Source organism: Monodelphis domestica, chromosome 2 (assembly GCF_027887165.1).
Source record: "Monodelphis domestica isolate mMonDom1 chromosome 2, mMonDom1.pri, whole genome shotgun sequence".
NCBI classification, from domain to species: domain Eukaryota; kingdom Metazoa; phylum Chordata; class Mammalia; order Didelphimorphia; family Didelphidae; genus Monodelphis; species Monodelphis domestica.
This window is the reverse complement of record NC_077228.1, coordinates 175,488,330-175,515,594: the sequence shown is the minus strand read 5'-3', so window position 1 is coordinate 175,515,594 and position 27,265 is coordinate 175,488,330. Positions and strand designations below refer to the sequence as shown.

General features: G+C 36.0%; 1 protein-coding gene across 4 annotated transcripts in view; it reads left to right on the top strand.

The window, feature by feature from the left end:
• The window catches only part of AATF (apoptosis antagonizing transcription factor), a 114,072-nt gene that overhangs the window by 32,111 nt on the left and 54,696 nt on the right, over positions 1 to 27,265 (top strand). For all 4 annotated transcript variants that reach the window (XM_056816444.1, XM_007481893.3, XM_007481892.3 and 1 more), the window contains exons 5-8: positions 5,222 to 5,336; positions 9,408 to 9,609; positions 10,205 to 10,369; positions 13,126 to 13,209. In XM_056816444.1, the coding sequence (XP_056672422.1) occupies positions 5,222 to 5,336; positions 9,408 to 9,609; positions 10,205 to 10,369; positions 13,126 to 13,209 (566 nt within the window). The remainder of the gene's footprint in view (positions 1 to 5,221; positions 5,337 to 9,407; positions 9,610 to 10,204; positions 10,370 to 13,125; positions 13,210 to 27,265) is intronic.

Genomic DNA, 27,265 nt, shown 5'->3' with positions numbered 1-27,265 from the left:
TACCACCTCTTACTTGAAGCCTTTCCTGATGCTTTGGTAGCAATTGCTCTTGCCCTTCCAATAAAAACAAAACAAAAACAAGGAAAAGAAGCATCCACTGAAGTTGTTTTTTTTTTGTTTGTTTTTGTTTTTTAATGCAAGGAAGTACACAGAAGGAATCTCAGAAGAAAACTGATTATTAGGACAGGTTTCAAAGTTACATGTTGAATTTATTAGATATATGTTAATTTTAAAGCCTGTTATTTTAAACCAATTCAATACTTTGTATTTATTGATAACTTTTATTTATTCTGTATGTATTTTTATATGTACTTCTTTATCTCCCCCATTAGGAAGTACACTTCTTCCAAGTAGGCATTGTTTCATTCTTTGTATTTGTATCTCCAGTGCTTAGTGTGGTTCCTGGCTCATAGTAGGTGCTTAATAAATGTACCTATAATATAATTAATGAAAGTTGAGTGAATGATCAATTTAATTTGAGCTAACTATTCTTTTTTCCTTTCTGTCCAGTATTTTTTTATTGTTTTATTTTTTATTCTGAATTTAACAAATGCCAAAAATAACCATTTCCATGTACAAATTGGACAAGAGAAGATCATATGTAGAGCTGAGACACTTTCCCTTATATACAATGTGCTTTTTTAAAATAAGCACATATATAATAAATTAAATGTGTTACTTTGAAAACTAACTTGCTTGTCAATTTCCTTCTGAACTTCCTTCTATGGACTTCCTTGTATATTAAAAAAAAAATTCTTCAATGAGCTCTTTTCTTTTTGGGAGGGGGCAGTATTATTACTAGCTTCCCTCTCTATCGAATGGATACCCTCCCTCCAACAAAGAAACTTCAGTCCTTGTACAAATAGTAAAACCAAAACCAGACTACTCGTTTGCTTTGTCCAAAATTTGTCTCATTCTGTTACCTTGAATTCTTCACTTTTTTATCAGGAGGTGGGTAGCAAGCTTCTGTATCTGTTCTCTATAGTCCTGGTTGGTTATTACATTTACCAAAATTCTTAAGTCCTACAAAGTATTTTTTTCTACAGTATTTTTGTTATTTACAGTCTTCCCTGATTTTGTTTATTTAAATCTGTTTCAGTTCATCCAAGTTTCCCCAATTTTCTTGGGAAGTGTCTTTTTAGTAATTTCTTACAACCTAATAATATTCCATTACATTCATATACCTTAATTTATTCAGTCATTCCCCAGTTGGTGGGTACCTTCAGTCCTTTGCTACAACAAAAGGAGCTTGCTATAAATATTTTTATATACAGATCTTACTAGGTGTAAGCTGAGTAGTAGTATTTCTGAGTTTATTTATATTTTTTAAGTTTTAAAATTAAAATTTTTTTTGTCTATGTTATAGAGGAAAGGACTTGTTTGATACAAATGGGATAAAGGGATGACAGTGAAAGGTTGTTTCTGGGTGGCCAGAATGGCATGGGAAAGAAAGAGGAGGCTATTCAGATTGATAAAGGCAAAATAGGCAGGACAGAAGTTCAAAAGGAAGGTAAAATAGACTTATAGAGGACTTTGAAACCATGGTTAGAAGATAGTATAGGATATAGGATATGTAGGGTAAGGTCAGAGAATAGAGAGTAAAGTGACCTAGGTGAAAGATAATCATTGTGGGCCTAGAGAAAAAAGGACAAGTTATCACCGATAATTGTGTGACAAGAAGTGACAAGATTTAACAACTCATTGACTCTGCTGAGTAAAGGGATCCCTTAGGGGTGTTAGAGATACTGAGTTTTCAAAAATAGACATAATAGTATTATTTCCAATGCAAACGATGAATTCAGGTTAGGGAAAAGGTTGGAAGAAAAGATACAGCATTCTACTTTTGCCATGGTACATTGGAAGGAGCATTAGAACTTTCATGTGAATTTGTTAAAGGGAATGTTGTTAATGTGGAATTGGATTATAGAAAAGAGTTTTCCAGGAAAATCTGTATTGTGTCATTGGGGATAGATTTTTTAAAAGAAATCTTTACTTTATTCCATTAACAAATTTAGCATGTACGTTTTTCAAAGTTACATGATTCATGTTGTTGGCCTCCCCTCTTCCCTCCCCCTTCCTGGAGTTGACAGACAATTCTTACATGTATTATGGGGATAAGAGTCATGGCAAGAAAATAAAGGCATAGGGCATAGTAAGATGCATAGTATGCTTAGTGGGGGGAAAGGACCTTAAAATTATCTAATCTGATTGCTTTAGGATTAAACTGAGGCTCCAACAAATTAAGCAAATATGGCTTTTCCAGAGCTGGGAAAGTTGGGGCTTAAACACATTTGTTCTGGGATCTCAGTCTAGTGCTCTTTTCACTACACTAGGACACATCCAGGTATGGGTTGAATAACCAGAGACAGGAGAATCTTTAGAGGCTGTCTAATTCAGTTCCTTTTTATACATGAGAAACTGAGATCCAGAGAGGTAAAGTTACTTGCAGCAGAGGTCAGATCAGAACCTTGATTCTGCCTTAGTACCAACACACAATACTCATTCCAAAAAAGGTAAGGGTTCAAAAAAAAGCAAAGTTAAGACAAATCTGAGGTACCATCTTTACCCTTATTAGATCAGCAAAGTTGGCAAAAATAGAAAATGACAAATTCTGGAGGAACTACCCCCCACAAATTATTAAATTGTACATGCCCTTTGACCCAACAATATCACTACTAAGTCCAGCAATTTTTCTATATATTTCATTCTTTGGTCATAGCCTCTACCTCTAATCTGTTTGTTTTTTTAATATATTTTTTCCAAACTACATGTAAATACAATTTTAGTAATTGTTTTCTGACATTTTATAATCCATGTTCTCTCCCTCTTTTCTAATGCTCCCCAGGATGGCAGGTAATATGATATAGGTTACATTCATGTAATATACATTTCCATGTTCATCATTTTAAGAAAGAAGACATATATCGCTTGTACTAGAGAAAAATTCACAGAGGAAATAAAGTGAAGAATGGAATGCTTCAGTCTGCATCTGTTCCCTCTATGGTGGTAGATAGTCTTTTTTTGTCATGAGCCTCTTGGAGTTGTCTTGAATCCTTGGATTGCTGGTAATCGATGCCATTCACAGTTGATCATTGTACTTTATTGTTGCTGTGTACAACGTTCTGGTTCTGCTCACTTCACTTCATATCACTTCTTTTTTTTGTGATAGTCCTGTTCATCATTTCTTATGGCACAATAGGATACTATCACAATCATGTACTACATCATGTTTAGCTATCTCCCACTTGATGGACATTCCTTCAATTTTCAATTCTTTGCTGCCACAAAAAGAGCTGCCAGAAATATTTTTGAATATATGGGTCCTTTTCTTTCTTTGATCTCTTTAGAATATAGACTTGGTAGTGATATTGTTGGGTCAAAGGGCATGTACAGTTTAATAATTTGTGGGGGGTATCCTCCTGTGACAAATCCTCCAGAATTTGTCATTTTCCATTTTTGCCAACTTTGCTGATCTAATAAGGGTAAGATGGTACCTCAGATGTCTTAACTTTGCTTTTTTTTAAACCCGTACCTTTTTGGAATGAGTATTGTGTGTTGGTACCAAGGCAGAAGAATGGTATGGACTAGACAAAAGAAGTTCAGTGACTTACCCAGGGTCACATAGCTAGAGGAAGTGAGCTCAGATTTGAACCCAGGACTTCCCATTTCTAGGCCTAGAATTTGCATTTTTAAATTAATGATTTAGCACTTTTTTCACATGGGTATTGACAACTTGGATTTCTTTCTGTAAAAATTGTCATATCCTTTGACTACTGATTAAAATTGGAGCATGGCTCTTATTCTTATACACTTGTGTCACATATATAGGGATATATCTTTAAAAATGGGATCATTGTTGAGAAACTTGCTGCAAAGATTTTCTCCAATTTCCCAATTTTTCTTTTGATTTTAGCTGCATTAATTTTGTGAAAAACCTTTTTAATTTTATGTAATCAAATTGTCTATTTTGCCTTTTGTGATCTCCTCTATATTTTGTTGGTCATGTGGCTCGATGATAATTTCTTCTGTGCTCCTCTATTTTATTTATGATATCATCCTTTATGTCTAAATCATGACCCATTGGTAGCTTGTCTTTTATGGTTTGAGCTGTTGCTCTATGCCTAGTTTCTGCCCAACTACTTTCTGGATTTTCAACAGATTTTATCAACTAGTAAAATCTTGCCCCAATAGCTGAGATCTTTGGTCTGCCCCAGGGCTTGACCAGCTAGCTGCCTCATGACTACAATTCATTGACAGTAAGTAGCACAGTGTAATAACCATAGTGTTAGTCCTACAATCAAGAGACCTAATCTTAGACCATAACACTGATTAGTTATGTGACCATGGGCAAATCACTTCACCTCATTTTCTTTATCCGTAAAATGAAGTTAATAGTCCATCTCCTATAGATGGTTGTGAGAAAAATCCTTTGTAAAATTTAAAAGCATTAACTATGTAAAAATGTGTTATGATAATGGGTATCAGGTGATAGAGAAGCTAAGTCAGCCTAAAGTCATCACTTTTACAGAAAAACAATTCAAAATGTAGATTCTGCCAGCCAGTTTTATTTTTATATATGAATTTCAAACAATTAGTCACTGAAAGAATAACATTGAAGAGCAAAAGAATTATAGTTTAAACCAAAGATAGGCAAGATTCCCAAAGGAAGAAATCCACAAAGAAAAAAGTAAGAGTTTTAGGATCCAGTTTTGGGGCTTTATAAAGATTGGAGATCCATAGTAGGAGAGAATGGACAAGTCAAAGAGGTTTATGGGATAGGAAGTTGTTAGAGAAAGATTATTGAAGTGATTGGTGATAAACCGCTAGACAGTGATGCTTCAGAAACCAAGATTAAAAGATAAAATGGTTAATTCTGATAATACTGATTTGTATAGAAATCTTTGACCACTAAATACTTAACATTGTATCTCCATTGGACTTCACAAAGTGCTTTTGCAAATCACAGTAACTTCTTTTTCTAGTTAAGCTAACCAAGGCTTAAGGAAAGCCAAATGACTTTTCCAAAGTCACATAACTATATAAGAGAGGTAGAAATTAATATCTAAGCCTTGCTAATGTGCATGTGGATTATTTGCCTTTCTGATTGTACATGGTTATAAAATAGAGAATGGCTCCCCATTTTCCTTGGTGCTGGAGCTGTGTATCACTTGTAGTTGGGGAATAATCAGTAGTTGTCATAATTGTATGCTCTATTTCCCAGGCCACAAGGCTCTCAAAGCATTGCTGAGGTCATTGGTGGATCTTCAGGAGGAACTACTTTACCAATATCCAGACACAAGACACCTCATAGATGGAACAAAACCTAAAGAGGAAAGGTAAAGAGTGAATGGAGTTGGGATTAGGTGGATGGATTCTGCTCCTCCTCTACTTTCTTGGTAGTATTTTATTATTTGTGAACCAGAAGCCCTAACCTTTCTGTATCAAGAGCACACCTATTGTTTATGGCATTGAAAATAAGTGTCTGCCTGCAGAGAAGACAGGATAAGATAGCTTTTGGACTTGTAGAATTAGTTCTGTTCCATGCAGAGCTCTGAGTTAGACATGGAAGAAATAGAAAGCTTTGGGACTGATCCCTACCCTTATAGATTAATAGTTTTCAAGTCAAAAGGAGATCATATATATGGGGACAACAGAACAGAAATAGACATCAATATCTGGGAGTACTTTTGTTGTTGTTCCAAATTCTCTCCCTCCAATCCTTCACCCACTGAGAAGGAAAGCAATTAACAATACCCATTATACATGTGAAGTTATACAAAACATATTCCCGCTATCTTCCATCCCCCCCCCCCAAAAAAAAGATAAGAAAAATAAAGTGAAAAAAAAACACCCAATATGCTTCAATCTTTACTCAAGAGTTCATCAACTTTCTGGAGGTAGATAGTATTTTTCATCATGAATTCTTTGGAATGATCATGGATCACTGTATTGATCAGAGTAGCTAAGTCTTCCAATAGTTGATTATCCTTACAGTATTGCTGTTACTGTGTACAGTGTTCTGGTTCTGCTCACCTCACTTTGTATCAGTTCATATAAGTCTTCTGGGAGTACTTTTATTAAACAGAGTTCAGGATGATGTTGATAGGCATAGGGATTCACTGTGGATTCACTTAAAGAAGGCTTTTCATGGATGAGATTAGTTTTCAAGGAAGGGCAGAGAATCAGTTGAATGAATGACCAATACATTGAGAGGACAAAGATGAAACTTCAATCAATAAACACTTATTAAATGCCTTCTATGTGCCAGGCACTGCTAAGCATTGACTTGCTGTTCATGACAGGTGATAGGTTTAGTGTATAGAATGAGCCATATATTTTTGTATGTAACTATTGAAGGAATTTGTTTTACATGACTGTGCATATTTGTTACAAGAAAATTTTTTAAGTGAAATTGGGGCAGGATTGCGAGAAGATAGGGTATTACGGGTGTGGCGTGTGCTTTTGGATGAGGCCTCTGTATTTATTGAGTGTACTTAATTGTTTTACTTTGATACAGGAATCCTCTAACAAAGTGCAAGTGATCATTAGTGTTTGAAATATTAAAACTAAAAACATCAATAAAACTTTTTAAAAATTGAAATTTGAATTACACAAATGCCCCTTTTGAAAACCATATTATATGCAGCATTTTCTATGTCTGTTATGCCTCATTTTTGCCCTAATTGCTACCAGTCATTTTTGTCATCTTTCTTAAAGGGTGAGCCTGATTGGTTAATGATTTATTACTGGTCCACATTTCCATTTCAGAATTTAAAGTTGTGTTTAGGAATATTCTTATATTTTTACTGCTTTTGAGATCCATTTTTGCTTGGATGTCAGCAATATCATCAATAATAATCTAGCTGGCTCTAAGGTTATTAAAAGCTTTTATCATGTATTTACTTTTGTTTCTGGTTAATTTTCTAAAACTTATCAGTCAAACTGCTTAGTTTTCCTTTTGTATTTGTGAGAATCGCCTCTTGGAAATAACTGAACCAAATTGCTTTTTTTAGGTGGTAATGTGGTCTCATGTGAACATTGCCTTTGAACAGAAGGACCTAGTTGAAAGGGACCTCAGAAGAATATCTAGTCTAACTAGACCTAACCAATTTATTTCCCTCTATATTATCTACCACAAGTGATCATCTTAGCTTTTTATAGTAACTACAATAGCCCATTCCAGTTTTCATAACTTATAATTATATAAGTCAAAAAACATAATAGTTTTTTATTTTCATGTTAAATTTAACTATTTAACTTTTATCCATTGCTTCTGGTTCTGTCCTCTGAGACCAAAGATTCATATAACAGCTTTTCAGATAGTTGAAGGTTGCTAATAAGTGTTTTGGACAACCCTGTCTTACCCACCTCCACTCCCAAACCCTCAAACTCAAGTCTTCTCTAGAGAAAGTTTCTTCATTTCTTTCGGTTGATTTTTATAAGGTATGTTGTACAATTATCTTACCATCTTTGTTGCTCACTCTCTGGACATATTTAGCTTGTCTTTGTTCTTCCTAAAATGTGAGACATAGTTAAGCAAACCAGGATATATCATCTATATCTGAAATTATAAGCCTTGTTCTGTATGCAAAGTCAGGTGTTTCTTAAACTAGGATCAAATGAATGGTTATAATTTGCTTTGTGAACTTTAAGGTGCTATATAAATACAGCCATTTCTCACTTAACATAATTAGTCTGTTTAGCATATTTCCCCCTCCCCTTACTTAGTCTTACCCCCTCCACAGTTCTTTGGCCCAAAAGCCTGAACAGCTTCAGTGCCTGAAGCAGAGGATGCTGGTGCTGTGCTGTATTGGTGGCATCTGCCAGAATCCAGAGCTGCATCATTGGGTAATGTAAATTTACGTAAAGTGAGTCTGTACCAGAACTGAATACAATATTCCAGATGTTCTCTAGTCAGAGTATGATTAATCCATTAATTCCTCCATTCTGGACACTCTACTTTTTTTTTAGCTACATTTTTTTTTCAGAACTTATTTTTTTTCCAACTACTAAATTTTCCCCTGTAATCCCTTCTGCTTATAAGGAGATATCCATCCTACATAACAAATAGTTTTTTAAAAAAGAAAATAAGAAAAAGAGGACTTCGTGGGGGAGGGAGTCAGAGAAATCATTAAAACAAATAAGTAGAGGAAGCAAGGTGGCTCAATGAATTAAGAACTGGTGCTAGAGATGGAGGTCCTGTTTGAAGTCTGACTTCAGAAACTTCGGAGTTCTGTGATTCTGAGCAAGTCACTTAACCCCATTGTCTAGCCCTTACCACTTTTCTACCTTCAAACCACTATGCAGTACTGATTCTAAGGCAGAAGGTAAGGGTTTTTAAAAATATATATATATATAAAAAGTGGGCAAGTATATATGCAATAGACCTCTGTCCTTTACCAAAGAGTTGGGGGACATGTCTTTTCATTAATCTTCTTAGTGGCCATGCTTATTCATTGTAACTTCACAACATTCATTTTTTATTGTTTTGTGGTTGTACTTTCCACTTACATTGTTATAGCCATTGTTTCTGCTTATTTCAGTTTGCATCAATTCCTCTAAGTCTTTCCATGACCTCTCTGTATTCATGATGTTCATCATTCCTTATAGCACAGTAATAATTCATTACATTTATGTATCACAGTTTATTTAGCCTATTCCACATTTGATGGGCATCTACTTTGTTTCTGGCTATTTGCTACCACAAAAAAAGTGCTGCTGTAAATATTTTAGTATATATAGGAACTTTCTTTTTATCATTGACTTTCCCAGGGTATATTCTAGTTATGGAATTTCTGAGAAAAGCATATGGACATTTTGGTTACTTTTGTTTCCAAAATGGTTGTGCTAATTTATAGCACCACCAACAATGGATTAGTGTTCCAGTATTCCTACAATCCCTCCAATGCTGCCTACTCTCATCTTTTGTCATCTTTGCTATTTGTGGGTGTAAGACAAAACCTCAGGGTTGTCATTGTTTGTATTTTCCTTATTTTAACAATATGGAGTAGTATTCTTTCATGTCTTTGTTAAATCATTCAACTTCTTGATGAAGTTTAGCATAACATTAAGTTTTTGACTCTCACACTGTGCTACTCACTCAAATTGAGCTTGTGGCCCACTAGACAGTCCAGTTTTAGTTACTTGAATTACTTTGTGCACAATTCTACAAGTATGAGATGGTCTCAACCTAAGATCCTTTTCCTATTACAGTTGTTTCTCAATCACCCATCCACCAAAGAGCCTTCACTTTTGCATTGCTACTAGTATTTGTGAAACATAGAATAGTATCAGACTCTAGGGACATACCTCTCTGGTGGTATCCCCTGACTCTTCACATAAATAAGCCCATTATTTTGATTAGATGACTTCTTTCAACAATAGGCCAATCCCCTTGTTTTTCCTAGTGAGGAAGAGATCCCTAGTGAGGAAGAAGAAGCCATGACAGGAGAGTACCAGCAGAGGAGGGGCCCACCCAAGAGAAAATTGGGAGTGGATGACTATCCTGGCTTCATGGCAAAGCGCTTTGCTGATTTCACAGTCTACAGAAACCGTACACTTCAGAAATGGCATGACAAAACTAGACTGGCTTCTGGCAAGCTGGGGAAGGTAAGTGTATGGGTGTGGATGGGAGTAGTGGGGGATAGGGGTTTGTCATGTGTGTATATGTTTACATGTGCCTGGACCTATGTGCACTGGGATTTTGTTCTTGGATGGAAAAAATCACATTATGATAGTAATCAAGAATTCCTATACTGGCCTTCCTTGTAGGTATAGAATGTTGGGCTAATTTTGTGGTCCTCACAGCTCCCTCTTCCCCCTCCCCTTTAGACTTTGTCACCTAATTGCCTGGAGCTATAACTACCACAGGCACAAAATTTTTTCTTCCTTAGAAATATTAGAAATACATTTGGTGAAAATAAAAAATGCCATAGGGATGATGGGTACTTTATTAGAGGAAGGAAAAAGTCTGCCTAAGAGACAGTGTTGGCCAGTCCATTTAAACAGCTTTGGGCTTTCTTAGGTTGATTTTTTTAAAGAACCAGCTATCCCTATGTAGTTCTAAACAATAAGCACAGCTGCTCCTTCCTCTGCTGACATGAAAAGCTAGAGGAGCTGCTGTTGCTGCTGCTGCTATTGCTGCTGTTGTGTCATCCTGGGACTTCTGTATTCTCTGACATTGGCTAACATTGTTTGCTTGCAGGGTTTTGGTGCTTTTGAGCGTTCAATCTTGACTCAGATCGACCATATTCTGATGGACAAAGAGAGATTACTCCGAAGGACACAAACCAAGCGTTCCGTGTACCGTGTGCTTGGCAGAGCTGAACCGGTAGCTCAGCCCATTCCTGAGAGTTTGCCAGGGCAGCCGGTAAGGGCTCTGTTATAGTGGTGGCTTATGGATGGCACAATATCTGTGTGGCTAATTAACTGAAAAACTAAGCAGGTTCTTGTGGATATCATTATCCACAGGAAGTCAGCATGTAAGAAAAGTGTAGAATGGAAAAACGGTAATTGAGAAAGAGAAGAGTATAAGGGATAGAAAAGTTTAAAAAAAAGTGACTGGTGGTGGTGTTTTTTTTTTTTTTTAAGTTTAGAGATTTTAGGAGGTAAAGTATATTGGTAGTATGTTTTGTAAACCACTAGGTATTTGCCTTGGACCCTTGCCAGCAATGAACTGGTGTTTGGGAAGCACTCCTTAAAGAAAAGAGGATGAAGTTGGAATTATTAATTATTTTTATCACATCCACTGAGCAAATCAAATGGGTAGATATCTGCCCTCTTGTGAATTTACATTTTAAAAGATATAAAATGTTAGAGAATTAGAGAAAAATTTAGGTTGTAGATTGTCTTAATACAATACTTTCATGGAGAAATATAGGAATAATTCCATAGATACAAAATGCCCAATCAACTTTATTTAAATTCATTTTAGCATATCTCTCAATACTTTTTTAAAAATACATTCTTATTGATTTACTTTGTTTTTAACATCACTCAACTTTCTCCCAGTATCCTTCTCCCTTTCCCAGGGAGCCATCCCATATAATGCAATTTTTTAATAGGAAGAAAAATGCTTGAAAATAGATGCAATATTCTATATACATGAACCTTTTACCACTACAAAGGGTGTCGGGCTAGGGGGCTATATTTATCGTAATTTTGTAGCATTTGGGGGGGGGGGCATGTGTAGTGTTTTTTTCTATTCACATTGTTTTGGTATTTTGTATATTATTTTCTTGTCTCTGCTTACTTCACCCTGCTTCAGTTCATAGAATTCATTCCATGCTTCTTTGACTTCATCATATTTATTATTCCTAAAGCATAATAATATCCCATTATATTCCATTTCCTCCACTTCTTTTTTAGAAAGTGATATTGATTCTTTAAATATATGTAGACACTTTTCAATAAGTACCTTCCTCCTGCCCAAAATAACAAAAATATTTAAATAAAATAGACATATCAATGATATCTGATATCTTCATCCACATTCTATAACCATAGTTAATTACTTCTCTGTCAAGGATTAAATGAAAAACTTCATGTAAAGGGATTTGGCATTTTTTAAAGGTACCAGTTAAGATAGTGGTAATGGAAACATTTTGTCATCAGCTCTCTAGAATCAAAATCATATTAATCAGTATTCTGATGACTTTTAGAAGTCTTTATTTACTCTGTGTTCTTTGTCTTTACTCACTCAGATGGATATGTAATCACATCAGTGTGAGTGTGAGTATTCTCTCCATCCATGCTTGCCTGTTCTCTGTGACTCCCAGGTCCATAAATTTGGTATGGAAATCTAGAGACCTTCCTTGATTCGTGTTAACATTGTGAGAGGACTACTGTGCTCATTAGTTTTCCCTCACTCTCACCATAAGATCAAACTATCTTCTTTTTTGTTAATATTTTGATATAATCTTTTCCTTATTTGGCATGTGTTGCATTCTGCTCAAAGATACCCCATATCTATCCATTGCCTTGTAGGTGATAATATTCTTTGGAAACTATTATCTTCCATGACTAATTGCCAGCTAGCAACACACTGGAAATCATCAGAAGAATTTTGCATTTTCCAAAAAATCCCAATATCCCTTGATTTCTAGGTTCAGTTCAATTCATTGTCTCTTGGTCTAAGATAAATACATGTTGATAGATGAGTTCTAGAGCTTGTTTACCAAACTGTATATCTAGGCAATAGGCATTTTTGATACACTTGTATTTTTCTGTGTTAAATCAAACTCTTTTGTGGGGTTATGGACCTCATTTTGGAGGCTCTCCATTGTTCCTGGGCTTGATGCAAAATAATTTCTTAATAGAATTCTGTTCCATTCACATCATTATTTTTTATCTCATTTTATATTATTTTTAATTTGATAAGCACTTATTTTCTCTTCTAATCCCCCCCAATTTAAAAGATAAAAAGAAAACAAAAATTTTGCAAACAACTATGCATAATCAAACAAAACAAATTCCCAAATTGTCCATAATCAACAATTGACACATTCATAGTATGTGTAGACATAGGTGGGGCTTGTGATCTTGATTGTTGAAGGAAATATGTTAAAGAGATCACAGATCTGTACTACTATGCCACAGTTTGTATAGTCATTCCTCTATTGATAGGAACCCATTTTTTCTATTTTTTGTTGTTAAAAATAAAAAGAACAATCCTAATAATATTGAGCTTTTCGGTCTTTGACTTCCTTGGCATATATGAATGATAGTGGGTATTGCTCAGTCAAAGGGTACTTTAGTCACTTTTCTTGAAGAATTTCAAGTTTTTTTTTCAGAGTAGTTGGACCAATTCACAGTTTCATTTATAGTGCCTGTCTTCACATAGCATTCCAGCACTAACTATTTGCCATTTCAATGGATACATAGTGAATCCTCAGGATTATAGAAATTCTCCAATTGAGTATCTTTGCTCAAAGTCTGTCATCTCAGCTAAATTAAGAATAAACAAAACTAAGAGCCATTTCCTAATAGGTAATTAATTGGTCAAAGACAGTTTTCATAGAAAAAATTCGGCCTATCAGTAGTCACAGTGGGGTGAGGGGGGTGAGGATATTAATAAGAAAAATGAAAATTTAAAAATCTATTTACCTCCTTCTCTCTATGATGCAGGAAATATTGCCTGAAGTCCCTGCCAATGCTCACCTGAAGGATATGGATGAAGAGATCTTTGATGATGATGATTTTTATCACCAGGTATTTTTTTTTTAATTAAGCCCTTCTGTCTAAAATAGATACTAAGTATAAGTTCCAAAGCAGAAGAGCAGTATGGGCTAAGCAATGGCAGTTAAGTGACTTGCCCAGTCACACAGGTAGGAAGTGTCTGAGGCCAGATTTGAACCTAGGCAGGACCTTCCCTCTCCAGACCTGTCATTCTGTCCACTGAACTAACTTGTTGTCTTACCACGTGTTTTAAAAAATCGTTCAGCCTGTGTTTTAGAATTTTCAGAATAGTACCTTGTCTCTGGTTGAGAGAAGTGGCTCATGTTTTGGCCTGGGAGCCAGACCTCTTGAATTCAGGACTGGTGTCATGTGTGTATTGAATTAGTGAGTTTCCCCTTTATAAAATTAAAAAACTACATATGCCTCATTAGGGCTTGTTTATTATACAATAAATTATGCACATGAATGCTTTCAACTACTTGATCTAAGTGGGGAGAGGGGATTTTTTTTTTTTAAGTGAACAGAAGCAAGGTTTAATCTTTCTCATGAGAAGGGGTCACACCCTAATGGTGATGCCCAACACATGGGTGCAGATACAAGCATTTTATAGATTCCTGATGCAAACCTCCACCCACTCTGTTCAATACCCCATGGTCTGGCAGCTGAACTTAAAATCTAGGAGCAAAAGTCTAGCCAGTTAGAAAATGTCTCAGGAGCTCCATCACTGAATGAGCTTCATCATGAGTTTCAATAGGCTGGCGGTGGGGGGGAGCTTATGAAGAGGTAGCTATGTCCTTAGGAGTGGTTCTTCTGACTTGTAAAGGTCAGGGGAGATAAGGAGGTAGGAAAGCCTAATGATTTGCTTTCTTTGAGATAAGAGATCTTGGGGAGAGGAGATTGGAAGTTATTCTTTCCCAACTACTTTGTGATATGTAACAATTTGTTAGTTATTTGATTTTGTGTTGTACCACTGTTCTATTAGGTTTTGGACCATGGCCTGGCATCTTAACTCTGTTGTAAGTTGTAATCCCAGCTTTGTTGTTATATATTCAGAGTCTAGTCTTGGATGCTTTTTCTTGTCTATTCCAATCAATTCAACAGATCTTTATTGAGTGCCTCCTATGTACTCACCATCATTGATTAGACTAGTAATGAAAACATCTGCCTAACTTCTAAGATCATACAGTAATGCCAGTAAAATGTGTGATAGAGTCCCCATGTGTGTAAATGTCCTCATTTGCAGCCATATCTCATACCCTTTTCCCCCAAACCCTCATTTCTGAAATTTGTATTCGATTCTGTGATGTTATTGATGCCTGTTCTATTAAGAGGTTTTTAATGTTTACTCCGAAGAATTAAAGGTTTTTTTACTATAATATTGGTTTTCTTGATTTGCCACATTTCTTATTAAGTGAAAAATCCTTATTAAATGAGCTTTAACATTTTCCCTATAGATTGTACCTTTCCTAGTTCAAAGGATGATCAGGGTGCTATTCAGAATTGAGGTAGCTTACTTTTATCAAAGTTTTTTTCTCTTATAGAATTCTGAGGTGAGTGAACAGCTTTAGCCAAAAAAAACCCATGAAAACTACTTGTTGCAGGTGTGACTATTGACCACACTTATTAAAATATAGAGATCCCAAAAAAGCATTTTCCTTAGAAAGCACGTGAACATTGTTAGAACTCAAAGAATAAACCCATTTTAGCAAGGGATTCTTCTGCTTTTGCCCTACAGGGGGGAAAAAAAGGTATCCATTACTCTCTCTTTCCATTTACTCTATAGCATTCTTTTATAAAATTGTAAATGTACATGAAGCTTAAGAGCGATGATGAGGGGGCTGGCTAAGAGGGATAGGGAAAAACTCAGTTGTTCTCAGAGTTCCTGATTCTTTCTTCTTTTCCTTTTTTTTTCTATCCTGTATTCTCTTGTCAGCTGAATAGGGAACTCTATTCTGTTCTGGAGTGTCTACAGAATGGCATGATCTGGGATATTAATGCTGGATAATTGTGTGAGATCACAAGAGACAATCAGAAATGTTCCAATCCCCATTAATTCAAGTGTGTATTGTTAGATAGAAAGTGCATCATAAATTAAATGGGCTTAATAAAACAAACTGAAATTAGCAGGGAGAAGACGCTTCCACTGACAATCCTTAGGCTCTGACAATTTTTTTTTTTGACCTGAAGAGACATTTAAAGAGAAATAGCATTAGTTGATTGGCCCTTCATCCTGACTAATAATTTTAACTTCGATAAATTCTGATTTCAGAGTTATGACGAGTCACATCTTAGCTTTTCCCCTTGCTGGTTAATTGGGGTGCTGGGGTTAATCTAAATTAAAACTTAAACTAATAGAGGTCAGTGAGGCAGCTGAAACACCTGAGTAAAACAAATGGGACTGCCAGGCACAACTTTATCTTGGCTGTTTCCCAAGAGGGAAGTGGCAGCAAATTGGAGTTGTTTCAGCCTTCTGTAAAGGTGAATGATGGGTGACACTTGTTAATGTACAGCATCTCCGGAAGCATTCCAGATTGCTTTGCTTCTGTACCAACTGCTGCCATCCGTGCACAGTCAGTAGGAACAGGACCAGTTGCCAACATCTGGCAGCACAGCAAGGAATGGGTGCAAGTCTTGAAACCCCGCAGACTCTAAATATGGTGCTTAGAACTGTGCAGGCTTTAATCACTTACCACTCTTTGGCAGCAGGCTACGACAGCTTATCCTAGCCTCGTACATCACACGCCGACATCTGCTGAGCCGCAAGGCAGCTGCACATTCATTTTCCTTTCTTGCTTTTTCTCTTTGCCTCCTACTCCTTCTCTCCTTTCCCCTTTCACCCTCTCCCTTTAGCTTTGCTCTCCCTCCCAAAATGCTTCTTGGGAGAGATGATCTGTAAAGATTACTGCTTCATTGTGTGCAAGTAATTGTGGGGATGCCAGGCCCTTGACAGACACAACGTAGCACCTGTTCTGCTGACCTGGTTAATTTTTTCTGTTGAGTGGGATTTGCCAGAGATTGGAGCTGAAGCCAGTTCAATGATAAGGCTAAAGAAAATAGCTGTATGTTTTCTGTCACCTCCCAATTAAATTGGTTTCATAAAGTGCTTTCCTTTATTTGTCAGGGTAGTAAGCCAGAGCTAAGTATTGCATTCAGAAGTGGTACAATGTATTACAATAGGCCTGGGAGGTTACATTTTTGTTTTTCATATGATCACAACGAAGAGCTTGCGTGGTGGTGGGTATAATACATATTACAAGTTTGTTTGTTTTGTTTTGTTTTTTTACTAAAGTCAAACCCCAGACTCTTTGAATCTTATATTTTTTCAAAAAAGAGATTATAATTGTATTGAATGTTAATGTTTCACTGCAAGGTTTCAAAGCCATCCTTTGTTAATTCAGGTGTCATTAAATTGTGCAAATGTCCCAACAGCTGAGAGTTATTCTGGGCTTGTCCTCCACTCCCTGCTATGGTACTTTAGTTGCAATTTTAAACAGCTTTTTTCAAAGTCCCAGAAAAGTATTTCTTAAATTTGCCTTCCTTCAAATATAAATGGACTTCATGATAACATAATGATACCCAGTTTTTAAATAGCCAAGCATAATTTACTTGGTCCTTATATAAGTTTTTCCTTTAGGTGAGTACAACTACTAAGCTGATGTCACTGGATATTTTTAATTAAAGACTAGTTCTGCAGTTTTGTGATGGCTAGTAGTTTGATGGATACTTTGAGATGGAGATTTGATAAAGGGAACTGAAATATTCACTTATTAAAAGACTCCTAGTAATGTAAGAGTTAGGGTTACTTTATTCATTCATTTATTGATTGATTTTTTTCCCCAATTACATGTAATAACAAATTTCCACATAAATTTTCCAAAGTTATATGATCCAGATGGTCTCCATCCCTTTCTCTATTCCTCCTCCCAGGACTGGCAAGCAATTCAATCTGGGTTATACATATATTACAGTGATGGAACATTCCAAAAGGAATTATCTCAGGTCATCCTGCTTTTTTTTCCACCAAAACTCTTTCCCAAGGACATTTAGACTTGACTATGAACAACTGAGAATGTTTGTAAACTTTTATGGGGAAGGTGGGGAATTCTGTTAATTTCTGTATACTTTCTCACAACTTTGTCAATGAATTTAAATAGAAAGTGATTTCTATCTGTATGATCTACCTTACCATCTGTTTTCCTCTATTTATTAGAAGATTTTCTGATTCAGTAAGACCTGCTTCCTTGTAGTAAGTGATTTGTCGGAGCTTATGACATTTGAACTTTGTAAGCGATGTTTTCAAACGTTTTCTTTTGTAGTCTTTACAGAATCATGGAAGAAAACTTAAAACTAATTTATTTACAGTTCATAAGAACCAATTGAACGGAGATATACAAATCAATGCTTGGATTTCTGAGGGCTCATTAGGATTTTGAATGTTGCTCCTGGCTCTGTTTAGTTTTGTTCTAACTATTCCCTTCATTTTGAATTGAAGTGGCAGAGTAGAGAAAAGAATAATAGGTTTTGTTCTTTTGGTGCCCAGTTTGATGGGTTAAATTTCTCTTCTGATTTGCTGTCAGGACATGTCTATAACTGTCCTTGGTCACATGCTGGGTTTTTGTCTCCCAGGCATTTGATAATGCCATAAACAAGTAATTACTAATCCAGTGAACTATTAAAAGTCGATAATGTTGAGAAATAGAGAAAAGGCAAGCTTTCTGACAAGATGGTTTACTTTAATTAAATTGGTGAATGATTAATATGGACAGTTGATCGGGTTGCTTTAATTGGATGCATTTAGGTTTTTGTGTGAATAAGAGATGTTTTCAAGCCATTCCTAAGGTTAATGGCCATACAGTGTTCTTATTATCATTTATTTTTCCTATGGTTTGGTTGATAGTAAACAACATTATGAAGTTTAATTTGAATTCTCTCCTCAAAGAGGTATTGAAAAAACAGCAGATTTCCATTGCTGAGAACAGCATATCTTTTTTTAAGATCATTTTTTAGCAATTCTGACATTTGGGAGATCTAAGTAGTATCTCTCAAGTTTTTTGAAACCTATTATAAATAGAAAAACCTTGATAGTAATTTTTAAAAGTTGCCATATGCAGTATATAGACTTGATTGATTGGGGATTTTATTAAAAAATATCTAGTACCTTGACTAATAAGTTTCTTTTGACAGACTGTGGCCATATTTTTTGTTTAAATCCCATATAACCAAGCCAACCAAACAACCACATCTATCCAATCTAATCATCTGTGTGTCTTAGTGATAACAAGATTTTAGTAATAATAGTCGCTTTGCTGAAAAATTTTGTTTGAGATGTGTGTGGTTTTATTTTTGGTGCAGTGTCTCCTTAAAAAAGTCTATATAGACAATTCTGCCATTTGTAGGTCTGTCAACTTTCAGATCCAAATGGTGCATCAGTATTGGCATTTGATCGATAGCCTGTGCTTACTGTAATGCGGTCTGCACAGGACGGAAGGCCCAAAGTCACACTTTAAATGCAAGGCCCGGAAACTTCATCAAATAGCTTAAAGGGAGGGTACACATGAGTGGTCCCTCATTTCTTCCGGTGTTCTTGCTTTGAGAAGCATCAGAGCATGACTTCACTTAAAAAAGTAAAAAGTCTAAAACAAAGGCAAAACCAAAGTCTATGATACTTTGTGGGATAAATCAGCAAAGAGTTTTCTGGAAACTTTTTCAAACAAATGGCACACAAGGAGTTTGCTAAGCAAATATGTGGCCAAAACAGTCCTGTTGCCAGTTAATAAACATTAATAAGTTGTCAGCTGATTACATGTAAATTAAATACAGCTTCTGGCAATCATTTAATGGTACCAAATGAAGAATTTTATGTTCCTCAAGAATTATGCTATTAAATTAAGCATAGTGACTTAGTATTAAGTGTTAATGTATTATCCTTATAAGTTAACCATCATTTGAAAATAATGCTTAACAGTGTAAGGGTTAGCTAGAAGTTCTATCCTTGTGGAGAGATAGCTACCAAGGATCTAAATGGTTATGTGTTTGAATCCTGAGTGAGAGCTTTCTTCAACAGTGTGATGGAATCAGAAGGTTAGTACATCCCGTTCGATTTCTATGATCTTGTCAGATCCCATTTTGTGTCCATTGCATCTTACTTTATAGCATAATCCAGAGTTTTATCATTTAGTAAGAGTGTATCTGATTTTGCATAGTTTTCTGACACATTTTCTTCCTTCCTTCCTTCCTTCCTTCCTTCCTTCCTTCCTTCCTTCCTTCCTTCCTTCCTTAACCCTTACCTTCCATCTTAGAATCAATACTGTGTATTGATTGATTCAAAGCAGAAGAGCGGTAAGGACTAGGCAATGGGGACTAAGTGACTTACCCGGGGTCACACAGCTAGGAAGTATCTGAGGCCAGATTTGAACCTAGGACCTCCCATCTCTAGGCCTGACTCTTAATCCACTAAGCCACCCAGCTGCAACTCTGACACATTTTCTATGGAGGGAGTAGGATTCTTTCAATGACCTTATTAAATTTGAGGGGAGAATGCAAAGCAAAAAAGAGAAATCTTTTCTCTGATATTAAAACAAAACCTAGTTCCTTAGTTTTTAATTATAACCTACATGCTCATTTAGCAGCACAATATTCCTTTTTAAACACCTGATAGATTTCCTAAAGGCATTTATTTATTTCCCTATATTAACTAAATGGTCTTAGGAGTCTTTATTTGGTAGAAGCTCAGAATGATGCAAGTTCCCTCTTCTCCAAGAATATAAACTATAAATGTAGCTACTAGTCCCCAAAACAAATTATTTTAGACAATAATGTTCTTTAGTTTTGTACCAGTTTTTCTTCTAGCTACAGGATATGACTTCAAGAATAAACTGGAATAAGTTCTGGAATCCTGCTAATAGAAATCCTGCAAAAATTGATGATAAATTCTTTTCTTGTACCTCCTTTAAAGTGTAAATGCAGGATTTGAGGCCCTTAAAAAAGAGTAGTTAGCACTGAGCACTGAATGAGATAGTAAGCAGAGGTTCTAACCCATAATCACTTTCCTTACTACAATAAGGCCCTCTGAGACCATTGTCTCTTTTTGTATAAGTGAGTAGTAGGGCTGGTGAACTTATCCTAGATCTATGTATAGAACTCATTCTGGAAACACCATTTGTTTGCTATTTATATAGGAAGTGGGGAAAGAAAGGACGAGAATCCTGACTCAAATAAAAGAAAGGCTTTTAGTGTTGAAATTGCTTAATTCTTGCTCTGTCTTCACACATCAGGGCTTAATGCGGATGGTGATTTACTTACACTTCCTAGTTAATAATTAGACATTGGGAGACACTATATATCACAGCTAATGAAATAGATGGGATCTGATGATAAAGTTTTCTGTTTTGACTAATAAATTTTACCCTCAGTGGCCAAGCTTAGTGAAATATTAGAGCTTTGGAAGTATTTTAGAGTTTTATGCTGTGAAAACAGTGTTACTTTATTCAGCAAATGAATTTATCATTCACTTGGAATCACAAGCCTTAGATAGCTCTTGAGTATAGGCAGAATGTAACACTGAATCAGTAAGTGGAAAAACTAATCAAATCCTTAAAGACCAGAGGCAGTGAGGCAGAGATAGACAGACTTTTCTAGTGGTAGCCTCTGGCTATATCCCCTTTTATTTTAGTAATCAGCAGTAGGTAATTTATAATTTCACTATTAAGAGTTATGCTAGTTATAAGATGTTTAGTAGCTTTTATTTGTGTATTCTGATTTTCTGGCTTGCATTTCTCTTTCTTTGAAAATACTACCTTTTCCCTTTCAACAGTTAGATGACCTTCTCTAGTCACCATGGCATGAATATTGCTTGTTACTTAACAGAACTAATGTAGTTCTTATTCCTACTTTGTTCCTTGAAGCACTTTAAATATGTCTTTTGGTTTATGGGAGAGATTGGTTTATGGGAGAGAAACTGAGGAACAAAGAATTGCTTGGCCCATGACTACTTCTTGTAAAAATGTAGCAACTCCTAATTTGTAGGTCTGGCCTCTTTTAATATTGACTTGTTACATCTCTAGGTCTGTTTATATGCTGGCCATTGTGGGTACCTATTACATTTCTAAACCTGGACTAGGCCAACCTAATGAATCTTTTTTGGTAGAAAGAACAAGTCATGTCTAAGATCATAAAATTTGAGTAAGCCTTCAGAGTCTTGGCATTGTTTTTGATAACCTGATGTAATCCATCCACAAACCTTTATTAAAGACATCTATATTCCAAGCCCTGTGCTAGGTCCTAGAGATGCAAGTACAAAGATTAAAACAATCCCTGCTCTCAAGGAGCTTTCATCCTAATGAGAATGGGGTTGGGGGAGGCAAGTGGTACACATATAGAGAGAGGAGGATTATATACCAAGTAGTTAAATGCAAGCTAGTTAGAGAGGGCATCAGGAAAGGCATCGTGTAGATGATATCTGAGCTGAGACTTAAGGGGAACTTTGAGGCAGAGGAAAGGAGGGAGTGTATTATAGACATGCAGGATGACCATTTTAGAAATGTAAGAAACAGAGTGAAAACCAGTTTGGCCAGGTCACAGAGTAAAGGATTGAGAATCATGTACAAAGTGATCAAAAAGAAAGTTTCTGGTAGTAAAGAGTTTTAAAAGCTAAGTAATGGAGTTTATTTGGTTCCAAAGCAATAGGGAGCCATTGGGATTTTGATTAGAGGAATAACATAGTCAGAAAATGACTTTGGCAATGATATATAGGATGCCCTACAGTGGAGAAAGGTTTAAATCAAAGAGATCAATTCATTAGGAGGTCATTGCAATAATTGTGATGGAAGATATGAACCTGCAGGAGACCTGTGAGTATAGAGGTTTAGGTTTAGATGTTTAGAGGTTTAGAGTTAGATGTTTAGGAGTAGAAATGTCTGGATTTGACAGCCAAATATGTGAGCTGAGAGAGAATGAGGAGCTCATGATAATGGTGATGTTTGATGAAGCTCAGGAATTAGAAGAATGGAGATGCCTTTAACAGAAATAGAGGTATTTGAAAAGGGAAATTGTAGGCAGGGATAAAGATAATGAGTTCTATTTTGGACATACTGAATTTGAGATAGCTCTAAGACATCTGATTTAAAATGTGCACTTAGTAGTTGGTGGTGCTATAGACTTTAAGATTGGGAAGAGACTGAGGGTTATTTATATATTATATATGTAACATGAATATAATATGAATAAGTGAAAATCATCTACGTAGAAATGATAAGTAAACCCATGTGAACCAAGAGAAAAGTTTGGAAAGAGAAGACACAGGGCAATGTGTTGGGGTCATATCTGGGAGTGTAATATAGATGAGGCCAGCAAAAGAGATCAAGAAGAGCTATCAGAAGACATGGCGTGGATTTTTTTTTTTAATATCCCTTACTTTCTGTCTTAATAATAACTCTAAAATAGAAGGGCAGGGACTAGGCACTTGGGATTAAATGACTTGTTCAGGGTCACATAGCTTGGAAGTGTCTAAGGCTGTCACATTGGAATCTAGGTTCTCCTACCCTAGACCTGACACTCTATCCAATTAGCCACTTAGCTTCTCCTTAGTGAAGTTTTTTTTTTTTTAAACCCTTACCTTCCGTCTTGGAGTCAATACTGTGTATTGGCTTCAAGGCAGAAGAGTGGTAAGGGCTAGGCAATGGGGGTCAAGTGACTTGCCCAGGGTCACACAGCTGGGAAGTGTCTGAGGCCAGATTTGAACCTAGGACCTCCCATCTCTAGGCCTGGCTCTCAATTCACTGAGCTACCCAGCTGCCCCCTTAGTGAAGTTTTTTTTAAAGGATGAGGGAGACTTGGGTCTATTTGAAAGTGATAGGGAAGGAACCTCAGTAATTAGGGAGAGACTGAAGATTTGATAAAGATTATTGAGGTCAACTGTGATAGACTTAGCTACTCTCAACAATATAGTGATCCAGGAAAATTCTCAGGGACTTATGGCAAAGAATGCTATCCACCTCCAGAGAAGAATTGTTGGAGTCAGAATGTAGATAAAAGTATGTGATTTTTCACTTATTTGAGTTTTTGTTTAGGAGTTTTGGTTTCATATGATTACTTTCTTCCAAAAATAAACAATATGGAAACAAAAAAAGTAGTTGAGGTCACATTCGTCTGAAAAAAAGATGGGATCAAGGGTATATGTAGCAGGGTTGGCCTCCTAGCAAAGAAAAAAAACTACCTCGTTGTCAAGAACCTGAGGGAAAAGAAGAAAGAATGGGTGTGGAATAAAAGGGTATGAGATAAAGAAGAGTGAAGAAAGGGAGCTCATGTAGAATGGTGAGAATTTTCTTAGGTAGGTAGTCTGAGGAAAGGAAGGGGACTTGTAGGAAACTTGAGAAGAAAGAAGGTAGCTTCTTCACTGAAGTTGAGATAAGAGAATCTGTGAAGGTAGAATAAAAGGTTTACCTTGTTCCAATAAGGATTCAATTGAAGTTGCATAACATATATTTTTGTGTACCCAGTTAGCCCAGTTGGGTGACTTCTTCCAGCTTTTTTCCAGTTACATATGAGTTTGAGTAGAGGAAGCAGAGAGCAGGAGTAATCTAGGGTTGAGGGATGAGAGGTGAAAGGACCAAGGTTTGAGATACTAGAGAACAGAGTTCTGATCAGAAAGGAAGAAAAGTAAAATGAGAGCAGTAGTAATGTCTTAAGAAAGGACTGACAGGAGGAAGAGTTTGAAAGTCTTAAGGGATAAGAAGAGCAGGTTTCCAGTAGCAGATCTGAATGCTAGCATTGATTGTCATTAACTAGTTGTATGACCTTTGTCATTTATCTTCCCTGATAAACCTCATTTTTTCTAATCTATAAGATGTATTGGACAAAGTAAGCTCCAAAGTCCCTTCCAAATCTAATATTCAATGATGACAGACTTCCTGGATCATAATAAATGGATTACTCACAGCAAAACCTCTTACAGTTGGAGCTACCAATACTGACTGAGTGTACTCCTTTTTTAGCTATACCTCCATGTGATAGAACTAGATGTCTTTCTCCACCAAATCTGAGGAGACTTTATCTAAAAGAAGGCAAAGCACTCTGGTACCTGATCAAGCATCCCTGTCTTCTCCAATATAGCTTATTGGTTATTTAGGGCTGAGGTGTCATATGTGACCCTTAATACTCTTAGTACTTACTCTTAATACTTAAGAGTAACCCAAACCAGATTAAAAGGTAATTAGGAATGCTTAACAAAATAAGTAGAAATATCACAAAATATAAATAATATTAATATGTGGTTTTCTAAGTCATGTAGCCCTCAGAGATCCTTATGTATAGTTTTGTGGCCCCATTACTATTTAAGTTAGACACCACTGACCTAAGGACATTTAAAAAAAGATACCAGCTCCATTGAGTCTGGGCCTTTCACATTTGATGGGTGCTTAAGACTATAACCATATATACCCTCATGACTGGATGGTCAGATGAGTTTCCAGATGAACATAAGGGAGGTTAGGTCCAGAGAAGCTAAGTGTCACTGGATGCCTGATGTGTTGGAATGAAATAATCTTCCTTTTTGTTTAAATGTTCAGTGACTTGGAAGTGTCTCATTTTGTCCCAACATTAAACCTGAATTTATTTGGAGCTGCACCTCGAAGAGTAGCCTAGAAATCCCTGGAAAAGAGAATAAAAGTTGTCCATTAGAATCATATACAGTAAGAAGAGTCATTGTATTTCAACAGAATAAAGATTCTCTGCTCTAAGAAAGTATTGGGAAGATTAGGTTACTTCAGGTAATTAATTAGGAAAGTTAGTGTGGTGCGATGAGAAGTACCTTGAAATTGGAATTTGGAAAGAGATGGTTTCAAGGCAGCTGGGTAGCACAGTGAATAGAGCACCAGGCCTAGAACCAGGAAGGCCCAGGTTCAAATGTGGCCTCAGACACTTCCCACCTGTGTGACCCTGGGTAGGTTATTTAACTTCAGTTGCCTAGGCCTTACCTCTCTCTACCTTAAGAATTGATACTAAGCAGAAGTTAAGGGTGTATTTGTTTTTTAATGTTTTTTCTGCCTTAGGGAATTCTATCTAAATGAGAGCTTTTAAAATTATTATTATTACTCTCATCATCAGGTTCACTCCTTAAGTCAAACTGAATGAAGAATAAGGGAACAGTGATTGCCTGACCATTCTTGATTGAAATCATCATTGATAAGTGTTGTAAAGTCATAAGAATCATATAGATATATTACATTGGTTTTCAGCATTGATTTACTCATTTTTATGCATTTTTCCATGTCCTCTGGCCTTTCCTTCTCTCTACTACTTATTTATTTTTGGCCATTCCACAACTTCTAACTATAGGACCTTTCTAGGAAGAAGAGAGGAAGAGGGACCCAAAAAGCTTCATTTTATGTATTAGCAATTTTGATAATTTGGATGTTGAAAAATTATGATATGTTGTCTCAGGTTGGGATTTTAGATTGCTTATCAATTTCCATCTTTCTGTGTTGTATTTGAATTTTAGTAACACAGCTAATTGAATCACAGTTGAACCCAGAGTTACCCAGAAATAGGTTCTTGAAAATCACTGAAACTTGAAACCAGTTGGTTTCAAGGTAGGACAAGTTGGAATCAAGGTAGGACAGTAAAGAGAGTGGTGGATTTGGAATCAGAGGAGCTGAGTTCAAGTTTTAGATTATCCTTGTTTCATTTTATGAAACCTTAGGCAAACAACTTATTGTCATTGGTCCTCACTTCAGAGGAGACGGTAGAGGACAACAAACAAGCAAACACATCCAAACCTTCCTCCCCAAAGTGGAAATTGGTCACAAGTTCTTGAGGAGCTTGGATTTGAGATGATGAACCAAATGAGAAAGATATGAAATGATGGAAAATGGGAGCTTATGTCCAAGATTTAATAACCTTATTTCATAACAAAGGATATTTAAATATACAGTATTATTTGGGCGCTAGTTTCCTCAACTACATTATGTGATTTGCCCACAGTCATGTATTTATGAGTAGAAGAGCTAAGGTTAAAAACTAGGTCTTCTAATTCTAAAGCTCTTTCCCCTACACCATGCTGTTTTGCTGTCTCTTACTAATTTATAGAAATGGGCAGAATGCCTGGGGGACTGAAGTGGTACCATCTCTTATACTGTTGCAGATGATTTAACAGATGTTTAGATCCCTCCTTCCTTACCTTCTCTACTTTTCACATTGCTCCTGACTAATTCTTCTGAAGATGGAGGTACCTTTTTGAAACTGATTAACTGGAAGTCAGAATTCATTTACTTATAGAAATAAAAGCATCTATTAAGTACTTACTCTCTGCTTAGGCATTATACTAGGTGCTGGGACTAAAAAGGCCAATAGGAAAAAGTCCTCAAGGAGCTTACCCTCATGTAGGCCAGGTATTTGGGGGACTGACAAGAGCATTAAACTACATTCATAATGCTTCCATGGAAAACTTTTGAATTCTGAATTATTTCAAAAAGTTTTTGAACCACATCCATAAGTTGGGGACTACTTGTATAAGTGATAACTGAATCTAATGGGATACAAGGACATTTCATGGATTTCACCATCATCTGAATCATAGAAGAGCACTATAAATATTAGATAGAGAAACTGTCGAACACTTGCAAAAAAAACCAAATAACTTTAATAGAGATGTGAATTTTAATCTTCATAGAAAACTTTTATTCCTAGTTTAAAACCAGCATTCTGCTTTTAAAGCAGAACATAGGGCAAAAATAAATGTTGCATCCCACATCTCTCAGTAACTGTCAAGAAGACAGTTTTCTTTTAAATTTGATATAAGCAACAGGAGTGTAAACAGCTGGCTTGTTGTAATTTTTGCTTGCTTTCTCCTTCCTATCCTGGTTGTAGCAGTTCTGAAACATTGGAATGAATAAGCTAGACATTATCAGATAGTCTAATAAAACAATGTTCCCTAATAATGAATGACTAAATAGAAATAGCAGCATAAGGCACTTGGCTACTAAGGTGACAGGCCATATTTTAAAATGCAGACCAGAATATATAATGTACACAGTGTGCTCTAAAGTAAATGCTACCCCAATTTAGTGTTTGAATTGCAGAAACCACTGCAAGT